Source organism: Camelus dromedarius, chromosome 11 (assembly GCF_036321535.1).
Source record: "Camelus dromedarius isolate mCamDro1 chromosome 11, mCamDro1.pat, whole genome shotgun sequence".
Classification (NCBI taxonomy): Eukaryota; Metazoa; Chordata; class Mammalia; order Artiodactyla; family Camelidae; genus Camelus; species Camelus dromedarius.
Window position 1 is genome coordinate 15045774 of NC_087446.1, and position 24682 is coordinate 15070455.

A 24682-nucleotide genomic window follows, 5' to 3' on the forward strand; every position below is an offset into this window, starting at 1 on the left:
CACTAGCATAATCCCATAGTGCTCAAATTTATGCATCTGAATTGCCTAAAATGAAATGTTTAAGTCTATATCTAAAACTTTCCATCATACACTTAAATAATTGCAACGGTTTAACTTCCAGCATATTGTAAATAAACTTTTTTTTTTCAACAAATTTTTTCAAAACCTTTAAACATATCCAGTGAGGTTGAAACACCATTGCTATTTTATACCCATATCATTAGCCATTTAAAAATATGATTACATTCTTACTCATGCATTGCAAAGTTCATTATCATTCCATACTTCTCTGCAATAAAAAATACACACACACGCAACACACATAGACATAAACACACATACACTTTTTTCATGTCATCAGAAACCCTGTGTTAAATTTTTTTTCTAACCTGAGTTTTCATTACAGTTGTCTCTTGTATATACTTGATCAACATGAACACATTGCAAATTTTGATCATTTCCAAATGGAAAAATAACAGTGGTTAAATATGAAAGTAAAAGTTGAGATTAATCCTTTAATTCCAATTAGTTCGTATATTCGCAGATAAATATTATTCACTGCGAGAATAAGAAAAATTTCACCATCAGTTCTATTCATATTTTTATGTTAAAGTACTGGAAAACCTTACACATAAAAATAAATAGATGGGAACGGAAAGTATTTTGTTACAGGAATGTAGCACAATTCTTCAAAATCTTTCCAAGTTTTGTGCCAAAAATCACAGGGTAATCTATCATCAAAATTTAATTATCACCAGACAAGTTGATTAGGCCTTTCTTCAAATTTTATGGAAGCAAAGGGTTTTTTTTTTTTCAATTGAAAAGTCACTTGTTAGTTATCAACACCAGTATTTAAATTTTTCTTTTTATTTGGTATTGCAGTACAGTGCACCACCAGAATATGCAAGATGAGTGAATGAGAAAGACACCTTTCTCCTGGAAAGTGAGGGAAAGTGGCAGAAGGGTTTTTAGGAGAAGAAAATATCTACATAAAGGTTTAGAATGTGGAACTTGATTGCCCTAAGACTACCCGTATCCTTAGGTACTCATTGAAAAGTCTTCTCTTACCCCCAGATGTACGAACACATTATTTTGAAGACCACTGCACTAGGATGCGGGCAGAAATGGAAAGAATGAGAGGTAGATGAAATTGTCTAAGGAAAGAATACGTAAGAAGAGAGTTTAAAGCTAGTATTGAGAAATCATGACACAGAATAGCTGAATACAACCTGTACACACGTATGGTCCCTGAAGATGAACGTTTAATGTATTCTGAAAGTTGTTTTATTTTCTCTACCAATTTTCATATATTTTTCATGTATTATTAATCCTTTCCCCCATAAATTTAAAAAATTGCATCTATCTATTTAAAGATATAGATCTATCTATGGATATAGATACATAAAAATGGTGTATAGTCTAATAATTTAAGTCTAAAATCTTTTCTTCTGGATGTCCCCAGGATCCTTATATAATCCTTCTTTTTACTTCAACTCATTTCCCGTCAAAAAATACAACTACTTGCCCTTTATCTTACATTATAAAATAGGCTTTTATATCTTAGTTTCAAAATAGTGTTTATGATTTTCTCACGTTTTAAATATTTGACTCAACGAATTATTTTTTTATGTTAGCCAATACTGCTTTTGCAAGTCAAGTGATGTATTTCTTTACCTCCTCGCAACATCTGGCACAGAAACTGCTTTTTTTTTTTTTTTTTTTTTTTGGTGAGAATGTCAGAAAGAAATTATTTAATTTTTAATTTCTAAGAGTTTAGGAAGCATGCTGCAAAAGGCAGTTATATTCTCAGTGGATTATGTTAAGTAGCTTAAAACTGAGTGCCCTCTAGTTTTAGCTGCTCACCTTTTTACTTGCATGTGAGGGAAGACAGCCATCTACACTGTAATTAGTTGAGCTAGTATATTTCGCACTGTGCATGGTAGGGACACTGTTAATAGAGAATTTCATACAGTCTGGGTGCAAATTCTATCCTAATCACTCTTCATAACAGACCCATTGAGGTAAGGGGGAAAATATAGTGAATTACCTACCCGAAGCTTTGTATTGCAGATATAAAAAGAACTCCGGGCTAGTTTACCCCCCATGCAAAACTTGAGGGCATATATTTTTGTTTGCTTTTACCGTATGCTTGAAAAAACACCTTAAGGGATAAACACTTTCCTTCCATCACCTTTCTGCCCTAGGGATTTTATATTTTAATGGTGGTTGTGTCTGTTCACCTCATTATGACTTGTCTGCATCACTCCAGTGTAAAGACCTAGAAATTACTCAGGAGAATCTTTAAAGCAAAAAGTGGTATGGGAACCTCTGGAATAATTCACAATTACCATCAAAATCATCACCATCACTGACATTTTATTATTAATTTATTCCTCTGAAGCTTTTCTTTTTTTTTTAAGCTAAAACGTAATATCGATAACGTGCTGCGTCCCTCATTGTGATGGACTCAGTGTTACAGGGCCAGGCTCGCCAGTCCACATTTGGGTAATGAAATATCTGGATGAGAGTCAACTTGGTTTTAACTTTCAGCTTTATTTCTAACATAAAGTATCGTTGCACATTTCCTCCATAGTAATGGCTAGTTAACTTGATTAATCAGTATTAATTCAGACTCTTCGAGCGCTTGATTCACGTACCAGGTCTACCCTGAGTCTCTGCCATGTCCCAGGCATCATGCTAAAAGGCACAGAGATCCAGTGATGAGTAAAAGGACACAGCTTCTTCCTTCCTGAAGTTGACAGCCCAGTGGCGTAGACGGAGAGTAGTCAGATGTCATACAAATACTGTACAGTTTTACTATATTGAGAACCCAGAGGGGAGATACACGAGAAAAGAACAATTTGACCCGTCAATGAGGTTGGCGTTCCTGCATAGTGAACAACTGACCTGAGGCCTGCAGGAAAGGTACATGTTCACTAGGCAAAGGAGGAAAGGAGATGAGACGTGGCAGAACAGTGTATGAAAACGGCTTTCCTTCTCAACACCCTTTCTCAAGACCAAAGTCACGGTCCTTTCAAAAGTTTAGCTGATGGGGCAGAATCTGTACTGACCCAAGAACATCCTCCAGAAGTTTTATACATTTTCTTTTCAGTTAATCAGTTTGTTCTGTTTTTAATTTGCTGAGAAGAGCAAAAATCGCAGTTAATTGGTTATGGTCCTTCATTAGCACTTAAGAGGATTTCTCTTCTAAGATTAGAGTATGTTAACAAATAGACATGTTTTGGAAAGCTATGGAGAAGAAAAGCCATGTATGAAATATAGTAAGTGGGCTTGCTGTCTGAGTTAATCCAGTTGTGAATTCCTTTGTCAAACTGGAAATCCTTCTCCGCACCAGTAATCACTACCTGACTTACCTTTGTGAAGGAGAAGTCATGAATTAAGATCGCTTAAGGAGAGGCTGTAACTAAAGATAGAAGAGGACTTCATTATCTCTCTTTTCCGCAAGCTTCTCTGGAATCACACTGAAAGTGCCACTTTTCCTCGCCATTTGGAGAATTCAATACATACTAGTTCAGTTCAGTTCATCGTGGAATAAATATTTGACTGAATGACCAACTTGAGGGACTAACTAATCTGGGTGTGTTTTTAATTTACTTTGTGGTGTCGCAGGGACTTTAATTGTCTCGAGAGCTGACAGAACTCTAGTAAATGCACAATTCTATGCATTTTCTTATCGTCACGTTGAGTTTGTAATCTAAATGCATTAATGATTTCCTATTCTAATTTAAAATGCAGTGATAATCATACACTTATTTTCTTTTTCCCAACCCTTTTGGCTTTTTCCTGACATTTTACTTCAAAAAAAAAAAAAAGATTTTACTAGCCATGCATAGAGGCAAATAGTCGACAGTATTTTTTCAAGGTATTTTAATTTTTACAGAGGTGTGCTTTTGGAAGTGACTTAAGTTTTTTTTTTTTTTTCTATTCGGTGTAATTGGCTTTTCCTCCATTTATGCCAAAAGTAATTTTCCTATCATGCTAGTTTTGTTTGCCTAATGTGATTCCAACTTCAGGCATAACACTATTGAACTTTTGTGTCATCTGTCAAAAGATATACCTATTGATTAGCTCTGGAATACTCTATTTTAACTGCCTGACTGTTTATCACAGTACAAGTGCTAAGTGAATATAGATTTACATGGGCCACACAGGGAGCAATGCTGATTAAACTCACAATTAGGAATCATTACTATTTACTCAGCCAGAGCTGAAGCACCAACAAGAATATTTGCAGATTCCAAACATTTTTACTTAGTCGCAGAGAGTAGATTATCCTGATGGAGTCAAGATTCACTGAGTATGAAGTTTGTTGCAGCTAGTACCATCCACTATAAAGAAGAAATTCCCTCCACATATTCCCAAAGTAATATAAGGATTGCCGTTAGCACTGAGAAGATTCCTTCAGCAACATTAACATTTCTTTTTTGTTTAGTTTTCCCCCTTGTGATTAAGACTTCGGATTGATTCTATACCTGTGGTTCATTCTGTCTCAAAGTGAAAATGAAAAGAATTCATGTTAGTCTTTCTAATGAGAGTGTGCTAGCATTTATTCAACATTTTGATAATGTTGATGAAAGGTGTTTCATATTGTTTTGTGTTGCACAAATCTTAAAATATCTGAAAGCAAGAAAGAACCGTGATGACTCGTACTTTCTCGGCAATAGCAGGAAACATAAGAGCACACAGACACACTTGCCATGCATTGAGTAGTGGCTTCTGAAAGATAACGTCCAAATCCCAGCCCCATCTGTGAATGGGACCTTACTTGGAAAAGGCCCTTTGCAGATGTAATTCAGTTAATGGTTTGGAGATGGGATTGCATGGGTTTATGGTGAGCCTGAAGTCCAGTGATGAGTGTTTTTACCGGAGACAGAAGAGTGAAGACTCAGGGGCACATTCATGTGAAGACAGAGGTAGAACCTGAAATAAGGCATTTACAAGCCAAGGGACACCAAGGAGGACCAGAGCCACCAGAAGCTCGGAGCGGATTCCTCGCCACGTCTGGAAGTCAGCAGGCTGCTGATACGTTGATTTTGGACGTCTGGCCACAAGAACTGTGAGAGAATAAATTTCTGTTGTTTTAAGCCACCCAGTTTGTGGTAGTTTGCTGTGGCAGCCCGTAGGAAACTAACACCTTTAGCATCTGCTCAACACTTGGTATCTAATCAACGTTTTGGATTGTGTTTGTTTGATGGAATTTCAAGGAGTGCCATCCATACATAGCAAGGAGAATTTTCAACTTTCACTAACTTCCTCCTACTCTTACTTTCACCAAGATTTTCATCAAGAAACGGAGAAGACAAAGGAGCTGTTGAGAAGACAGGTTCTTCTCATTCCTCACAAAATTCAGAGAAAATCAGTGTCTTCCTACCTCAAAATATTCTTTTTTAATTGTGGAGGAAAAAAACCACAGGCATGGCCTCTGGCATGAAGATAAAATAATATATAGAGATTTCCCTAAAATTTGAGAATCCATCCTCATTTTTCAGGATCCATTCACATCTAAGTATTTAGAAAGAGTTTTTTTTTTTCTTTCTAGTGACTTGAGAGTCTTTCTATAATTAAAAGATCTAATGAAAAAACTGAAGTGAATTCTATTTTGTTTTCGTAGATAAACAAACCTTGCTCCTTTTATGGTGAAATGTACAGGGCAGGCTTTCAATGTGCCCTCTCTTTTCTCTTTCTCTTTGCACACATGCAGTCCCATAACCAGTTCCTGCCAGTTACCTGTATAGGTGCCTGTATAATTTCAGTTCTTTCAGAAAATCTTAAAATTTGTGTCAACTCCTTTAAAGTATATGTGCTTTTCTCATTTATATCATCTCCCAATGAAAATATACCTTTTAGCTTATTTTGTGACTTCTTCACCCACTTTTGCCATTTGCCCTTCTCCAGAACCCAGATTTTTTTTCATTTTTTCCAATAGTTTGCTTTTATCTTATGTAACAGAACTAGATTCTTCATAAGTATTTTTAATTAGCAAATTGAATTATCAGATGCAATTACTTCTATCCTTATTCCTTAAAACGCTCCCATGTGTATATGAAGTTTATCGTGGATTTCACAGCTTTTTCACAGGTGAATCAAAATCTATTTCAGTGAAGCCACGGAACATCCGGGATTTGGGAGAAATAAGAATACTTCTCTATTTTTAAAAAGTACAGCATTTTCTTATGTAATAAATCCATCAATTAAAATTATGAAAACCTGGAGTTATATGTTGGTTAACACACCAACATATACACACATACATACACACAAAGTCAAATTTCTTTTAGCCAAATAAAATCTGTCTTTAGTTGGGGACATTTCAAGTGAGAAAAATACATTATCGCCTACTCATGACAGCTTAGTGGGTATGCCTAAAAAAATTAAATAAATGGCCATAGTGGATTCTTCCCAGGCCGGACAGTCAGCCTTGTTACCCTCAGTGACCCTGACATTGAGCTAGAAAGGAAGGTAAACCTCATTCTCACAGACCTGAAAACCCATCGATGTAGTATTTTGATGGAGACAGTAAGTCGGTGTAATTTTCAACCTTTGTATGGAGAAAACGGAAGACCATGGCTGTTGCGGTAAACTATGCCAGGGCGACAGCAGTTGTTTGTCGAGGTGGAGTCTCTTGTCATCCAGGGGCGTTTTCATAAACACTCAGGCCTGGGTCATGGTCTGAATGAGAACCGTGCTCATGGATTGTGACTCACGTGTCATTCCTGTCACTGTCGTTCATCTTAAACGTTAACCTGAAGTATTAATCATTCCTAATCATTCTGATTCAGAAAACACCATCATTAATATATATATATGTATATGATATATATATATATTTTAATATGTCATATATATGTAAATTTAGACTTCATGTCATAGGGGACACTTAGATTTACAGGGCTCTGACCTGAACTGAATGAAGAAGCAGCTTAACGAGTCACAGACTGGGATAAAGCAGAACTGAGATCCTTTGAGGAGCCATGGATGTAGTAGGCATGCAATTATCAGGAAAGAATTCACCTCATCTTGAACACAGGCATCTATAAATAGGGCACTTTATCAGCCATTTCGCAACTTTGACTACAACTGTATACTTCTTACGTTTTAAATTATGTCGTGCTCCCAGAGCTATTCAGGCTGGCCGTTTTAGAGCGAGTCACCATAGATAGCTTAATTTTTCTACCTTTGCTATAAAGCACTGTAACTTTTTTTTTTTTGAGGTCTTTTGAGGTAGTTGATTCTGGGTATCATAAGGGTTCTGAGTTGTGAATTGTTAAATAACAATGTTTCAGGCTCTTCAGTAGACTGTGCTCAAAATCCAGGCCAAAGAAAAATTTCAGACAAGTCACAAATTCTCCTCTAATTATTTGATTTTTTTCCCCTTGACTTTTTCGTAGGTCTTTGTCACCATCACTCTGGATTTTTTTGGCCTCTCTGTAAACATCTCACTTGTGTTCTTTCTGTCTTCCTACCTCTTCTCTGATGTTTCCTCTTTTTGTTCTCCTCTTTTTAATGCTGTCTGAGTCACTTGGTTTCTTTTGTTTCTGTGCTTTAGCAATTGCAATTTATAAAGTGGTCTTATAGCCCAGAAACGTAACCCTCACCATCCTTCTCCCCCCCACCTAGTGGAAATAATGGCTACTTTATATATGGGACTTAAAAGTTTAAAATTTAATGTTAACCACTATATATAAAAACAGATAAAAAAAATTTCTTCTGTATAGCACAGGGAACTATATTCAATATTTTATAATAACCTTTAATGAAAAAGAATATGAAAATGAATATATGTATGTATATATGCATGACTGGGACATTGTGCTGTACACCAGAAATTGACACATTGTAACTGACTGTACTTCAATAAAGAAAAATTCTTCCAAAAGTAAATTAAAATAAAATATAATGTCATATGTAACATATTATTATATATATTACATATTATATGATATATTATTTCAGGTTGAGCAAAGTGAATGTCCCTTTGGATTATAAAAGCCATTTAAAAGGAATGCAGTTACCTTAAAATACACGCTTGATACATTTAGGAAGTTAAGAGTTAAAATGCCTCCCCACTTCCCAGCAATCCTTTTGCCTTTCATACTGAAAAAGTAGCACATGCCTCTTTGCAAATCTGCAAAATTAAAGTATGAAAAGGTTTTGAACGTCATTTGAGAACACAGTAATTTTAAATATCGTTGGTCTGTTGTCCACCAGGTTTCCCCAACTCTATTTTTTTGAGGTCCAAAGGGTATTTCTTTCTGTTATGCTCAGGGGCCACTGGGAGTGAGCAGGCTGTGTGGGCAGCAGTGAGAGGACTCTAGGAACAGAGCAGCACTCGCTGCTGCATGAGAGATACTGGCGGACAGCATCGCTGTCTTGTCTTCTTCCCACCGCTCACTGCCTGCACACTTCACGTGGGAGTCTGTTCTCCCTTTACTAGGGGCCTTGCAGAGATACTAAGGAATGATAGTCCTTCTGGTTGCCACGGGTTTTGTATGGATTCAGCAGCATATTTGATGGACAAATATACCGATAAAGTTAGGTGGAATTAAAAAAGTATTTTATTGTAATGCCTTAACTTGAGATGTATGGTCAGTCATGGTTTTTATAATTATAATTTAGCGTGGTTGTCTAGAAACTTTGTTTCTGCTTTCTTTTTCTTCTTGTACTCGTTTGGAAATGACAGGAATATTTGTTGCCACTGCATCCTAATAATAATCATAATAAAAATAATGAGGAGGAGGAATGTTACTACTACATACTGAAACCATATTCTGTGTCCCCTGCACTTGGCTATTTTGCTAAAGCCCGTACAGAACACTTTTAAGGCATTGTTGTCATAAGAATGTCAAGTGAAGCATTATTTCATTTAATTGTGATCCCTGTTACGAATTACTATTCCCATTTTCCAGATGAGAAGACAGTCGCTTAGGTGCAAAAAGTCACACATTCCTTCTAAACAGCTTTATTTTATACAAGATGACTTTCTTAGCCAAGGGGCCAAGGAATGGGGATAGAATGAGAGGTGTGGGTAAGGGACAAGACGGACAGGGTCAGCCTTTGTAAATGCGGGTTATTTTTCAGCCTGATACTTTTAAAGTCAAGGACTATCTGCCCTGAAAGAAGTAAGAGTACTTATATGTATAAGGCAGAGCAAGATACAGAGTGCTAGCCAGGACACCTCCACCAAAGCTGTCATTTAATTTTCACTTAGATAGGAGAACTGTATTTCAAATGAATTAATTAACTGCAAATTAATTACAATTAATTAACTGGTAGGCCACACTCTGTATCAATGGCATGTGGAGTGCCACTGAAAGAAAGAGGGGTTCTTCGAGAGGCTCGTGATTTGAGAAATTTTTTTCATTGTCTTGGAAAAGAATTCAATCCACATTTCAGTGTTAATACAATCAGTAATGAAAAGAAGTTTGTACTAACAGAGCAGGAAGGGACCTTAGAACTCATCCTTAGCCCTGTCCAATTAGGATGAAAAATGAAGCCCAAAGCAATGACCTTCACGTACCCAGTCCTAAAGGCAGCTACTGGCCAAATCAGGTCTACTGAGAACCTGCTTAGAAATAAACCCACATCATGACGAAGTATCAGATTTTATATTTTAAAATAGAGTGATTTTTTAAAAATTCTTTTGGCAAGTACAGTTTTCCTCTGGGAGATATTTTAACTGCATCATCAGAATTATTTCTGTATATTATTCATTAAAATTTTTCTATATTGGAATATATTTTATTCTAATAGTACCAGAATTTATCTTCATGAATGTAATTATACATTTATTTATTTTATTTCCAAAGTAACTATAAACGTTATTAAATTATTAAATTTGAAATACATGAATTAAAAAAGAGAAAGACTAGTTACCTAAAATCCCCAAACACAGAGGTTAAAGTTGTTAATATTCCCCTTATCTTTTCAGTCTTTCTTCCTAATATACATATTAGTGTTCTTTTTTTAAACACAGTGGTATGATGTATATTATACTGTCATTAATAATATATTTCATTATATTAAATAATATATTTTACCACATCATTAAATATTAATCTGTGTTATCATTCTTAGTTTCTATTTATATCTTAACTGCAACCAGTCATTTGTTATTTTATTTTATTTTATTTTATTTTATTTTAATCTATTTTATTTTATTTTTTATTGAAGTACTGTCAGTTACAATGTGTCAATTTCTGATGTACAGTACAATGTCCCAGTCATGTATATATATATATATATATACACACACACACACACACACACACACATATATATATTCATTTTCATATTTTTTCACTAAAGGTTATTATGAGATATTGAACATAGTTCCCTGTGCTACACAGCAAAAACTTTTTATTAGGTCTATTTTTATAGATAGTGGCTAACATTTGTAAATCTCAAACTGCCAGATTTATCCCTTTCCATCCCCTTTCCCTAGTAACCATAAGATTGTTTACTATGTCTGCAAGTCTGTTTCTGTTTTGTAGATGAGTTCATAGTGTCCTTTTATTTTATTTTTATTTTTTTTAGATTCCACATATGAATGATATCATATGGTATTTTTCTTTCTCTTTCTGGCTTACTTCACATAGAATGATGATCTCTAGATCCATCCATGTTGCTGCAAGTGGCATTATTTTATTCTTTTTTATGGCTGAGTAGTATTCCATTGTATAAATGTACCACAACTTCTTTATCCAGTCATCTGTCAGTAGACATTTAGGTTGTGTCCATGTCTTGGCTATTGTATATAGTGCTGCTATGAACACTGGGGTGCATGTATCTTTTTTAATTAGAGTTCCCTCTGGTTATATGCCCAGGAGTGGAATTGCTGGATCATATGGTAAATCTATTTTTAGTTTTTTGAGGAATCTCCATACTGTTTTCCATAATGGCTATGCCTTTGTTATTTCAGATGAGTCCTGATTTTTTTCCTTAACAAGCAATGCAGCAATGAAAACTTTCATAGCAAAATCTTTGGAAACTTTCCTAATTATTTGTTTTAGTTTATCAATCTACTTCCCAATTTTCCATTTAATTACTAAGTACCAATTTTGCTATGTTTTAAAATATTAGTCCCATTCCATCAGCATTATTATTTAACTCAGTAAAAAAATTTTCCTAAAAATTGCATGCCTTTATTTTTCCCATCTCCTTAATTTTTTAACTTCTACCAAAGCATTTGGTTTTTAGGCGTTTGCTTTTGTCAAGGTAAAAAAGGTTCAACATATCTTCAACATACAAGAATAAATTATTTCAAAATGATACACTGAAGTTCTGTGCTTTCAAAACTTTTATCATGTAAGTGAACTCTGTCATCATGCTATTTTAAATGAGAATAGGATAAAAATACAGTACAAACTACACTGATTAGGTAACCATTTCTTCGTTTCTATTGGTACCCTAGAAAAGATAAAGCCACTTCCTTTTGGTTAAGCATCACCCCATTCATCTTATACAAAGGCAGCTAGGAGAGACGAGCTCCCTGTTCCTGTATATAATGTATACCATACACAGAGAAGAGCCAGCACACCTTCATTTCCACGTGGTAAAATTCCATGAAAAGATTAACTTCTGCAGCAGCAGTTAGAAAGAAATGACCATGGGGACAGTCACATTTTCATAAACAATTTCCAAGTTCAGGGGAAGGGGCCCCGACTCCCTGTAATCCTAATATCAAGACTCTCCCACGACCCATTTGGACTATTCATAACTATGGGTTCTGTGGGTTTTCAACTCATGCTTTACAAACAAATGAGCTTTTTCATTTGTTCCTAATGACTTTGGTTTCTACAAGAGATCTTAAAACTGTCCCCAGAGCAATCATTTTGCTAAAATGTTATTAAATCGTCTTTACAAATTTAGCAACAAAAGGGGCTTTCATTAACAATGGAAATCACTGGCACTCAAGGGCCCTTAGCAATTCAGTGCTCACCCATCTTGTTTTATTTCCAGCGATGAGTGCAAGTAATCTGGTGAACTATACATTGATTCTTTGGTGGGTGGGTAAGGAAGATGAGGAGCTGACGGGTTGGGACGAGATGCTAGAAAAATCAGAGCGGTGTTTTCCAGCTAGTCCCCTCTGTCCTTGCTCTTCTGAGGAAACTTATAAATCTTAAGGCATGTGTATCTCCCAGCATCTGCTAATAGAGCCGTTTCTTTCCTGAGAGTTTGGAGATTTGTAGCTGAGACTGAGTTCTATTTTTCAGTGGCCCATCAACAGGCTTCAGATTATATAGGTAAGCATATGTGAGTCTCATTTTCATAGTAATCGAGTTTGATACATTTGCTCTGCACAGAGGGACAGCTGCTGTTAACCCTGACACTTGACCTGCGGTTTCTTGCAGAGCACATCCGAATTATGTGATCTTTCTCTTGGTTCAAGCGCAGAATTTGCCCCCATTTCTGGGAAGCTTTGTTTTCAAAGGCCTCCTTCGCCCAGGACAACTTTTGTTAGATCCCTTCAGGGTGGTCTGTCTGTCGTTTCATCCAGTACTTCAGTGCTGGGCGCCCGTGCAGGATTTCTTCTCCTTGCTCTGTGTATGACCCGCTTGTCGTATAGCAGCTCCTTAAAAGCAGCCCTGGCCTATGTCCTTTCAGTCACCCAGAGGCTGTGGACCACTTCCATGCTGAGTGGATGATGGATGGTTCAGAATGGGTGCTTATTGTTGGAAAACCATTCTTGCCAACGTTGACTATTTCTTAAAGAAGACTGATTAAACTGTGGATTTTAAAAAGTAATGAAAAAAAAAAAAAAAAAAGAGGCTGTCGGTGACACCTGTGGCCACTTCAGCACTAGGGGAATTATGGATTGGATGCATGGCTAGTACCGTGCAGCCTACTAGTCAGGCTCAAAGTTAGGTGGTAGTACCCTCCTAAAAGACACATTTATTTTTATTTAAAATTTTTCTTGTTTTTACTTTCTATACAAGTTTTATTGAACAACAAAACCCAGCATTCAGGGACAGCAGCTAACTGATTATTACTACCAATAGAAATCTTTATGTCTTATTTTCATCTTCATTAGCCATCTCTAAGCTGATAAAAATGGGAAAGGCGTTCATGTGTAGATCACCTTGTTTCTCAACTTACTATATAGTTGTGCTAGTACAAAATGTTCTCTCGGAACAGACTTCCCTTTCCTGCCAGAAGAAGCATATAATACAGATATCACGGTATTATTGTATAAACTAAATAAAATGAGACATGTAACCTGGAACAGAGTATTGCACAAAGGTGTGATTTTCTACCTCTGACACCCCTTCAGCCAGTGTTCAGGACTTCGGACTGACCAGTCCGTTTACTCATTTGCATGTGCATTTTAAACAGCTCAGCATCAGCCAATAGCAGCTACTGAATTACAAACATACGGACTGTTGCTAATGACCATAGCACGTGACACGCAAGCTATTTCTAAGGAAATCTGCTTTTTCTTTATTTTTTTCACCTTTTTCTCTATCTCTGTATGCCTCTTCTGCTTGATGTTGGAGACTGGTTTCAGAGGCAGTAACAAACCTAATTCAATGGGCCTTATCCCTGAACTCTTTGTTATATTAGTAGCTTAAGGAATTTCTTTTCGAAAATGAGCTGTGGTACTATTAGGTCTAATATGCATTGATCAATGAGTTGATGATTTTAGTAGATATTTTATTGTTGTTTCTTGCAAATGTTTATAATGACCTCTTGGCTAAAGTCATTACAAAACTGCAGCGTTGTGCTCTGTAGCCTTAGTATTTGAAGGAAAAGACATCCTCTTTTCCAGCTGTTGATTTCAAGAAAGACTAGATTTTTTAACTTCCTTATTGCAGTTAGTAAAGACGGAGGCATTTTTCTTATCATGTTATATTTACCAGGAGTGATACAATCTTCAAAGTGTGGTGGCAGTGTTTTCCTTAGTGATCTCAGATGTCCCATGGGGTCAGCTGGTCATAAACAGAGCAGGGAGGACAAGGTTTCACCAACCATTGGGAAGACTGTTACTGGAACTTTCTTCAAGAGGGTGCAGGGCTGAGAGGCAAGACAAGGGAAAGATGTGAAACTCTTTCTTGGCTTCTTCTGATGTCTTATGCTTTCAGTTTCTTCAAAAGCAAACAAAAAAATCAGTCAGACAAACAAAATGCTTGCCTTCAAAAACTGCAAAGAATAAAAAGCTTCAGTCAGCAAGGTTAAAGTAACTTTTCTCCAAACCCTTTGATTTTCTTTCTTCCTTCCTTTCTTTCTTTCTTTCTTCCTTTCTTTCTTTCTTTCTTTCTTTCTTTCTTTCTTTCTTTCTTTCTTTCTTTCTTTCATCCTTCCTTCCTTCCTTCCTTCCTTCCTTCTTTCCTTCCTTCCTTCCTTCCTTTCTTCCTTTCTTCCTTTCTTTTTTTTTTTTTTTGTGGGAAGAGACAGAATAATACAGTTTTAGCCATTTCTGGGAACCATGAATTTTGTATGATAGTATGAACGACTCGACCCATCTGGTGTCCTGATACACAATCCTCAATATCCTGATTGTAGCCCTACTTAGATGCTTTAACAGCAAAGATGGAGATCATTTGACAGGTAGTCATTCAGACTCTTCCTTCTGTTTTCCAAATACTCCTTTAACCAAAGCAATGTTCTAGCCAACAAGATCCTAAATCCTTAAAAGGGATTGTTTCATCTTGTTATCCAGCACTTATTATTATTAGTCACATTCAAATTATAAATGAGAAATGTTAATAATAGATTACTGACCATGACACAGAGTAAAAAGGCATTTCTAATTTTTTTAAAGTATTGGAGTGTCTTTCAGAGAACTGAGTTTTTAAAATGTGGGGTCTATGTTAAAACTTGAAAGAACAATATTTAGTTAAAAAAAACACTGTTACATCAAAGTACACATGTGAACTTACAATTTATAAATAGCCAAGAGTAATTAAACCCACTAACAGTTTCCCACTGTAACATTTAGTTTGGAATCAAAGTCAAAATGCATTCTATTTTTTTATAGTCACTTTTATAAGCATCAGGGAGAAGAACTTTCTAGTTTCTCAAAATTCACTACTTATGTTTTATCTGTTTAATATCTATTAATAATTGTCTAGGTTCTAAAATTTGGAGAGCCATTTCAGGAAAAAACTGCCTAAGAATGTAGGAAAAAATGTTTCCATTTTATCCAAATTAGTCGGTTTCTTCATCCAGTGCTGTCTTGTCATTCTTGGGTCTATGAATTCTGAGAGCAAAAATTTTGGTCAATAAGTATATTAATGTTAATGGAAATATAAAGTACCCGGATTTGTATTGATTTTTTTAAGCCTTTGTGTTCTGAATTTTGTTTAAAAATAACTTCTAGAGTGGAAAAACTGCAATCAAAACTATCTTTAAATAAAATAAGTTATTTTATTCATTCAGTCACCAATATTTTCGAACATCGTTACTGTGTAAGATTATTCTCCTTCAGGTAAATAGAATTAACAAAACCATCTTTTCAAAAACTGACTGTAGTAAAGCAGCATGTGTCTTTATTTTCAATACTATGAAGCTTTTAATTAACAGAAAACCGCCCTGGGTTGCTTCTTTAGAATACCACTGAATGTCAGAGACATCGTCTACTGCACAGGAGTTTCACTGCTCGACGAGGATGTCTGGGAATTCATCTGGATGAAATTCCACTCCACCACAGCGGTTTCAGAAAAGAAAATATTATTGGAAGCCTTAACTTGCAGTGATGACAGGAATTTATTAAATCGGTGGGTCAATTAATTTTTAGAATTTCTGTAATGTAGCAACATCCTCTGTTAAACAAACTGTTCCGCACTTAGTTTTATTTCCTTGAATATATGCTAGTTACTCAAAAATATATCCTTCTAGAACTAATACTGCCATGTTAACATGAGTAAAGCTAGTTAATTTGAAAGGTGTATTTTACCTTCATTTCTGACTAATTATTTTATATATTTTTTCATATATATGTAAGATTATCTTTCACTATAAAAAGAAGCGTTTATTAAAAAGAATTTAAAAAGTGAGTTTGCATCATCAAATCAGAATTGGGATTTTTCCACCCACAAGGTTTTTTCAGACTTTAATTATTATATTAATTAAAATACTACGAGTTTGATCTTCCTTCTTTTATAAACACAAAATTGTTCTATTGCTTAAATTTGTATTAGTAAAGTTTACACTGGACTATTTTTTGAAGACTATGATAAATTAAAGCATGTACTTTTGGTAATTTCATAAACAGTGTCTGTTATTGGACTAACAATTCCCTGTAATTCTATCTATGAAGGCTTCTAAACCTATCACTGAATTCTGAGGTGGTACTGGATCAAGATGCAATTGATGTGATAATCCATGTAGCTCGAAATCCACATGGCCGAGACCTTGCCTGGAAGTTTTTCAGAGATAAATGGAAGATACTAAATACCAGGTAAAAATAAGAGTTCAATCATTCATACTGGAGTGAGTAAATTAAAAGTGACATATGAGAAATAAAGGCCCAACTTCTTCTCTTAGAACCAAGATTCAGATAAGAAATTAGATTTTGAAGTAGTCAGCCAGGATGGGTGTTGCCACTCCTGTGAAACTCAGAATTAATTTAACAGTTCTATAACATTATTCATTTATTAAAGATTGATAACCATAATTATATATGGAAATGTGGAGAGTGAAAAGGTTTAGCATTGCAGCTTTCCTGGAAAAATCTGTCAAACTGTCTGAGGTTGAAGAAATCATATCATTAAAATCCTATATCCTGAATGTGTTCTTAAAAAATGATTTATGAATCATATATAATAGTATTATAATAAGACAACTTTAATTACTTCTGTAGAATTTTAAAAAATTTTTAAAAATACATATTATAAAATACCTAAAATAAAACCATGATATAGAGAAGAAATATTTGAATCACTGTATAATTCTAGTTGCAGTAGATTTTTTTTCCTGAGACATCTTCCTTCTTGTTGAGAATTCTTCAGCCTCAATTTTAGAAAATGTTTCATTATGTATTTAAATATATTATAATAAATGTTAATTTATTACTCTGATAATCTATGGTATTTTAAAATTAAATTTATTATGGAGCATGTAAATGCTGCATGTTCTCAAACTTAAATGTCCCCAGACAGTTAGCATACCTACTGTTCTGTCTCTTAAAAACTGGTGTATACATTTTATTTTTAAAAAGTACACCTTTATTGGTTGCCCTCATATAAAGAGTTCAGTTTGAATGGATATCTCATATTAAAATATATTTCAATCTATAGATACTTCATTGTTAGAAAGCACTGATATTCCTAGAAGACACATTGGTTTTATTTTTGTATTTTCGGCTCAGAAATTGGAATGATTGGAAGGTTAAAACTTGTTTTGCTGTCATGCACCTGGTACAGTGAACAGTCAGACACAAGGGGGAGATAATATAAACATACAAGCATTTTACTTCAGAGCATCAAATACCTACCAATACACAGAGTTCAGGGTAATGCATGTATAGTTTATAGTCCCTGCTCAAAAATGCTTGGTTCCTGATGTGTCTGTTTTGTTTCGCTGAGAGTCCGTGATCTCTAATCAAAGGGTAGATAAACTGAGACAACAATGGAACCACTTCAGTCTAATGACTCCTTTGTTGAATTAATTGAACATTAACAATAAGGGGAAATCTATGGAGGGGAGAAGAGGCATGTGGGAACTCTACTTTCTGCTCAGTTTTTCTGTAAACCTCAAACTGCTCTAAAGTTTAAGTGTTTATTTTAAAGGTAGGACGATGGAGGTTTCAGCATACCTTCATAACTTATCTTTACAAGTCTTCATCTTCTACTCCTCTGTCAGTCCTTCAACGTTGAAGTTCATGGGGAGCTGTCCAAGGTTCTCTTCATTCGTGCCCTGCAGGTTCTCCCTTGTTTTAGTTGCCATCTACTGATGGTTTCAGTCTCTCCTAACTCTGTATCTCTAACTCAGACATTTCACCTAAGCTTCGCCCTATGATAGACAGTTGCCTGTTGAGGTCTCCTACTGGAGTGTATCTGCAAAGCCAAACCTGTCCTTTTCCTCTTATCTTCCTTTTCTCAGTAAATATATGGCCATTCACCAACTGTGCAAGCCAGACACCTGGAAATCAACATATGGCTCCTCCTTTCTCTTGCCATATGTAACAGTTAGGCTTGAGGTCTTATCAGTTTAATAATTCCTAAGTGTTTCTTGAAGGCTTCCTCTCTTTGCTGCTGCAACTGCCCTAGTGCAGGTTCTTATCTCTTGCCAATATTCTTAACAATAGCCTTCTGCCTTCTGCCTCTATAATTGCATCCACCCTACTCACACACGGACACACAGACAGATGTGCTTGTACACACATACAGTAGCCTCTTCCCTCTGTCCCAAGAACTTCTCTAAAAAGCAAAACTGAAATTTCTCTCCTGCAAAACTTTCAATGCTCTGTACCACACTGAAAAATCTAAGGTCTCCTCTGAACCCTGCTGCTTGATTCTGCCGTCCCCAGCCTCACAATTCATACACTCTTAATACCAAGTGGTCGGCACAAACCACGTTGCTTCATGATTCCTTGCCTTTGTTTATTTTGGTTCTCTCCCTAAAATTAGGCATTCAAATGATACTTCTCCCTGTGCTGTACATTATATCCCTGTGACTGTTTTATAACTGGTGTCTGTACCTCTTAATCCCCTTCATCTGTTTCACCCATCACTCCACCCTCCTTCTCTCTGGCCACCATGAGTTCTCTCTATCTGTGAGTCTGTTCCTGTTTTGTTAAATATGTTCATTTGCTTTGTTTTTTAGATTTCACATGTAACTGAAGACATACAATATTTGTACCATATGTTTTTATTTCTGTATCTTTCTGGGGTAGTTTGAAGTCAGGGAGTGTTATACCTCCAGTGGTGTTCTTCTTCTCCAGGTTGCTTTGACTATTCAAGATCTTTTGTGGTTTTACACAGATTTTAGGATTATTTGTTCTAATTCTGTAAAAAAAAAAATGCCATTGGTATTTTGATAGGGATTACATTGGATCTGTAGACTACTCTAGGTAGTATGCACATTTTAACAATGTTAATTCTTCTGATATATAAGCACAGTGTATCTTTCCAGTTAATTGTGTTCTCTTTGCCTTCTTTCATCAATGTCTTACAGCTTTCAGAGTACAGGTCTTTCATGTTCCTTGGTTAAATTTATTCCTAAGTGTTTTATTCTTTTTGCTGCAGTTTTAAGTGGGATTGTTTTCTTGATCTCTCCTTCTGATAGTTCAGTATTAATGCAATAGAAATGCAACTGATTTCTGTATATTAATTTTGTATCCTTCAACTTTACCGAATTCATTTATTAGTTCTAATCTTTTTTTTTTTAATTTTGTGGAGCCTTTAGGGTTTTCTATAGTATATCATCTGCAAACAGTGAAAGTTTTACTTCTTCCTTTCCAATTTGGATCCCTTTTATTTCTTTTTCTTACCTGATTGCTGTGGCTAGGACTTCCAGTACTATGTTGAGTAAAGATAGTTAGAGTGTCTTATCCTTGTCTTGTTCCTGATCTTAAAGGAAATGCTTTCAGGTTTTCACCATTAAGTATGATGTTAGCACTGGGCTTGACATATGTGGCCTTTGTTATGTTTATGTATGTTCCCTCTATACCAATTTGTTGAGTTTTTTTTATCATCAGTGAATACTAATAAATTGTTCTTAGGTTCTTTATGTAGTTGTATTTTGGGCGTGTTCATAGGAGGAGGTGAGTTCAGAGTCTTTCACTCAGCCATCTTGATCTCATCTCCTGTTTAGTCCAGTGCGCTTTTTTTATTTCAAAGAGTATGATAGCCTGTGACAGGTATCCTTGGCACAGCAGAGACAAATTAGTGAAACGAGAAATCTTTCCAACTCACTGATACATAGTATTCCTTGTGTTGGGTCATGAGTCAACTACTTACGCTTGTGGTGCAAGGATTATGAAATTCGAATGCACAATATTTTATTTGAGTACTCACATGAAAAAACACTGATATTTTGGGAACATTTTTGAGGAATTTGACTCAGTCTCTAGGAATGAAAAAAGGATAACGCCAATGTTGATTTTGACTGGCAAGACCAAAGGATTTGTGTGACTTACTGATAAACCCTAAGTTTTTCCTGCAGTCCTATTTCTTTTTTTAGGATCCTTCTTCCTTACAGTGAGCTAGGTTGCTTTAAAGTTAGAAGTTTTAAAGTAGTTCTTCCTCAGGCCTTATATTGGAACTATAATAGTAATTTCTAAATCTAATTTTAGATGGCTCCCTTTTTAAAATTTATTACAACTTAGACCTCTTTGAAACACTGTGAACCAAATCATGATGCACTTGAGGGCATCTTATAGCCACAGTTCTTTTAGCTCTTTGCACATCCCTGACTCCCTAGAGAAAAGACCTTGCATGACATTAAGACAAGGCAGGTCAAATGGAGCCCTTGAGAAGGATTCTAAAAAAATCTGTGTAGTAGTATTTCATAAATTACTGCCTGTTTTAACATTTTTTTGTAATCTTTCAAGGTATGGAGAAGCGTTATTTATGAATTCCAAACTTATCAGTGGAGTTACAGAATTTCTTAATACTGAAGGTGAACTGAAAGAGGTAAGTATTTTAAAATGGGTTCTAGTGCTATTCTTTTATAAATGTATGAAGTTATTCCATTTACTTCCACTATTTCTTTCCAGCAAATTCACACCCATTCCTTAAAGAGCACACACGCACACACACACATCCATGTTAAAGATTTTACTCCTTTTATTATTTGCGAAGGTATTTTCAACATGTGAAACATTAAATACATGTGAGAGGTGTTTGAATATAATGATCCTCAAACTGGGAGATGCCAAACAGACGCCAGAAATCTTTGATCCCATCAGCTGCTCTTCAACTGATTCTGTGAACCCAGTTAGGATCCTTGGAACAACAGAACTATCCTTTCACAATGACTCAGTGTTTGAATACAGAGGACCAAGTTTGATGGTGAGGTATAGAACTTGAGTCTCATTGTTTTGTGGTTCATTGTGTACAAAGAATGATGACTGAGCATGATATTAATGCTTCAGGCCATCTGGTTTGTTAAATGGAATAAATGTATACATTTGGGAGGCAGTATATCTGGCAACATAGATTAATAGTGTGTTTAAAATTCTGCCTGATACAATCACAGGTGAATTTCACTGATGAAATGAAACTTATTTTTTTAAGGACTAGCTTCCAGTTTGCAGAGCATCTAACATTTTCTTTTTTTTTCTGGTTTATTTATCTAGAAATGTAAACCAGCTAGTTATGGGATCGTGAATTCACATCTCTGATAGAGAGGAGTCTGCAATGGGGAGGACTGCGTAGGGAGGAGGAAGGAGCAAAATACTTGACTGATTTAAATGAGTTGGGCTTCAAACATTTATCAGTTTTTAGTCTGCTGCTCACCTCCATTATAAAATATAGCTGAGATTTGTCCTTGAGAACCACTGTTTCCTCAGTTTTCACTGACAGAATGCCTGATGCTGTGATCCAGAGCTAATCACGTTGAGCAGGATTTCCCCAGAAGCATCGACTCTGGCACCATCCTTAATATCTCCGAATATTGCCCAATTTTGTATGATGATCCCCTATGCACTAGCTTGGATCCTTTTACCCCAGGAGCTAAGCTAAGCTAAGTCTCTGATTGTAATGATTTGAAATTCAGTTTTTATCCTTGCCATGTGTGTTCCCAACCCTGAAGAATTTGATTCAGAAAGCCCGAGAACATGTTTCTCTGTCTCTCTGTCTCTCTCTGTCTCTCTCTCTCTCTCTCTCTCTATATATATATATATATATTTTTTTTTTTTAAATAAAGGAAGCTAAATGGGAAGGACTTCTTTCACATCCTTAGGAAGCAGAAAGAAAGAACAATTAAATTAATGATTTTATGTATTTTAATGAAGTAGTTTTAATTCTTTGATTTTACGTTCAATAATCTGGGAATCAAAGACTCATTCAGTTGCAACCAGTACAGCTGTTGAAGTGAATGCGGAAGTGAGCAATCTCTTCTCTCTCCTTTTTCCCCTCCTCCTCCCTCTCCTCCCTTCTGCTCCCTTCCTTCTCCACCTTCCTTTCCCATTGCATCTCTCCTCTGCCTCTTCTTCTGTTCTCTAACCTTGTCTTTCATATTTTCCTTGCTTTGGTAGTACCCAGGGCCATGGAAAAACATCTTTTAAATGGACATTTCAATTGATTTTTTCAAATGCTGACCATTTATTTTTACATCTTTCATCTATATATTTAATTTTGTTTTTGTTTTGTTTTGTTGTTGTTCTTGTTAACAGAGGTACTGAGGATTGAACCCAGGACCTCCTGCATGCTAAGCAAGCACTCTACCACTGAGCTCTACCCTCACTATCCACCTACATTTAATGTTTTACCCTTGATTTAATTGTCATTTGAAATGTTCCGAGATACCCCTATCATGAAAGGTGCCATTTGAAAACTCAAACCAAACTGTGGCTTTTATTCCATGATCTACAAGGCAGCTAACTTGGTACAGGCTCTCCGTGGCCTGGGGGATGAATTTCCTTCATGACACAGCTGCTTGCACCGACTTTCCAGTTAACCAACTGCTGCCTGAGGCTTTTCCATATTTTTATTACCTGATCATTGACTGCAGGATTGTGGGCGACTGTTGTTGGCTGGTGGGGAGAGGGGTTTAATTTGTGTTGCCGATAATCCTCTTCCATCAATACAAAGGGGCTGGGGATATTCCAGGCTCATTTCCCCCTGACCAACGAGCCTCGTAAACAGAAAAACCAACGTGCTCCCTTTGGATATGTCATATTCTTATTTTCAAGGTTTATAGATCAGAAGGGAATCAGCATTTTTATGACTTCTGAAAACTAATTTGAGATTTTAATGATCCCCATCAGCTGGAGGGGCATTCAGTAGAGACACTTACATTGTTCTTTGGTCCCTTCCTCAAAACTGCATCCTAGTACCTGAAACCGGCAGTTTATTCCTAATTACACGGCTCTAACAGTTTGAACAGTATTTCTCTATGAGATAGTACATTATTTCCTTAATTTTAGTCTAATGGAAGTGCAACGTCATGGAACCTCAGAGGTCCTTGTTGTTTTTCCATACTAATATCCATCCAGCAGTCCTCTTGAGTGCTCATTTTTCTGCCTCTTGAACCTTATGTGCAACACTGTTGGAAAAGAACATAGATCCTGTGCACCACAGACATCCCATTTGCGGTGTTAATGTTGAAAAATGTAAACCTCATAAGAGGGCAGTAGCTAATCCAGTTCATTTATATGGTTACTAAGAGTATATTATGTTTTGCAATTTACTCTACAAATTATTTTGTGATGTTTGGGGTCTAGGGTACCCTAAATTAAAAGATTTTTTTCCCCAAATGCTAAAATGTTTCTTAATAGAATTAACAAACGTGTCTAGAAATTTCATGCTAAGAACAGGGAGCACAAGGAACTCTGACATCTTACTAAATGTTATTTTATAAAAATGTCTTAACTTGCAACATTTTGGGAACGTAAGATGGAATAAATATTTAGAAAACACAATAATATTAAAAAAAAAACTAATAGTAGCAGAAAATGTACCCAAGAGCTGCAGAAATAAGCAAACTGGAATGCCAAATGCCTTCCATTTAGTCTGTGCCCTCTAAAGTGAGCCAGGGGTCTGGAAGATGCTGCGATCACACCCTAGGACCAGTCAGACGGCTGCTCTGACCACGTATTTGCCAGAAGAGTTGTGGAGGAATATGGCGTAAGATCAATTTATGCCAACCATGGAAAGTGGGCAGATGTGTTCTGATGAATAAGCCGCTCCTAAGATGCATGAGTCACCCAGGCTCTCTGCGCTCGCAAGGCAGGTGCCTAGTGCACTTGAGTCATGATTCAAGAAATGAATCCCTGGAGACTCACCAGTGACATTTTCCATGGCGAGCTTCTTGCAGGATAGTCTGACCTGCTATCTCTGTGTCGGTAACACATTCATGTTCAATCCCACCGCTTGCCTTTGAGGACGACTTAAGAGGTTGACGTCATGTGTTCAGGCTGGCTTGAAATCTCATTAAGAGGCCAAGGGCAGACTCCACAGAATCGGAGTTGCCAAAGTGTCATTTATCAGAATGTAGCATATTTAGAGACTGCCTAGGAAAATATGTAATAATGCAGAACATAGTTTAAAAGGGTAGATGTGATTTTTTCCCTGATTGACATATATTATGTAAACAGTAGCACTCTAATGTATACATGTAGTGTGCAAATGTACACTATAATGTACATATTTTTGTAATAAAACACCAAATTGAAAACATAGATCAAAATGTAATATTTGTTGCATTAGGGATGTAGACTGAATGCTTCTGAACATAAATATATAAATACAGATGAATTAGTGGATTAATCCATTAAAGTTTAAAAATATGAATCAAATATGAATCAAAAGACTTCCCTTTTATCTACGTGTACAAGTCACAGGTGTATGTGTGTGGCATGGTGCCTGGAATAGTGAAGATATTCAGTAAATTCCAGTCCCTTCGCTTCATCTTCTTTCTTTCCTCTGTGCAAATTTGGTCAGATGTCAGATCAGTTTTAAGGATAGCGCTGGTAAATCTTTGTTATACGCTGAATATTTTGCATGCTTGATGTAAAAGCACAGTGATTTCAAAGTCTTATACAGGGTACGGTTCTGAG

General features: G+C 36.0%; 1 protein-coding gene across 1 annotated transcript in view; it reads left to right on the top strand.

The window, feature by feature from the left end:
- TRHDE (thyrotropin releasing hormone degrading enzyme) overlaps nt 1-24682 on the top strand; it is a 330639-nt gene that overhangs the window by 301868 nt on the left and 4089 nt on the right. Inside the window, exons 16-18 of the mRNA XM_010988214.3 lie at nt 15567-15734; nt 16277-16417; nt 20513-20594. Coding sequence (XP_010986516.3) covers nt 15567-15734; nt 16277-16417; nt 20513-20594 — 391 coding nt within the window. The remainder of the gene's footprint in view (nt 1-15566; nt 15735-16276; nt 16418-20512; nt 20595-24682) is intronic.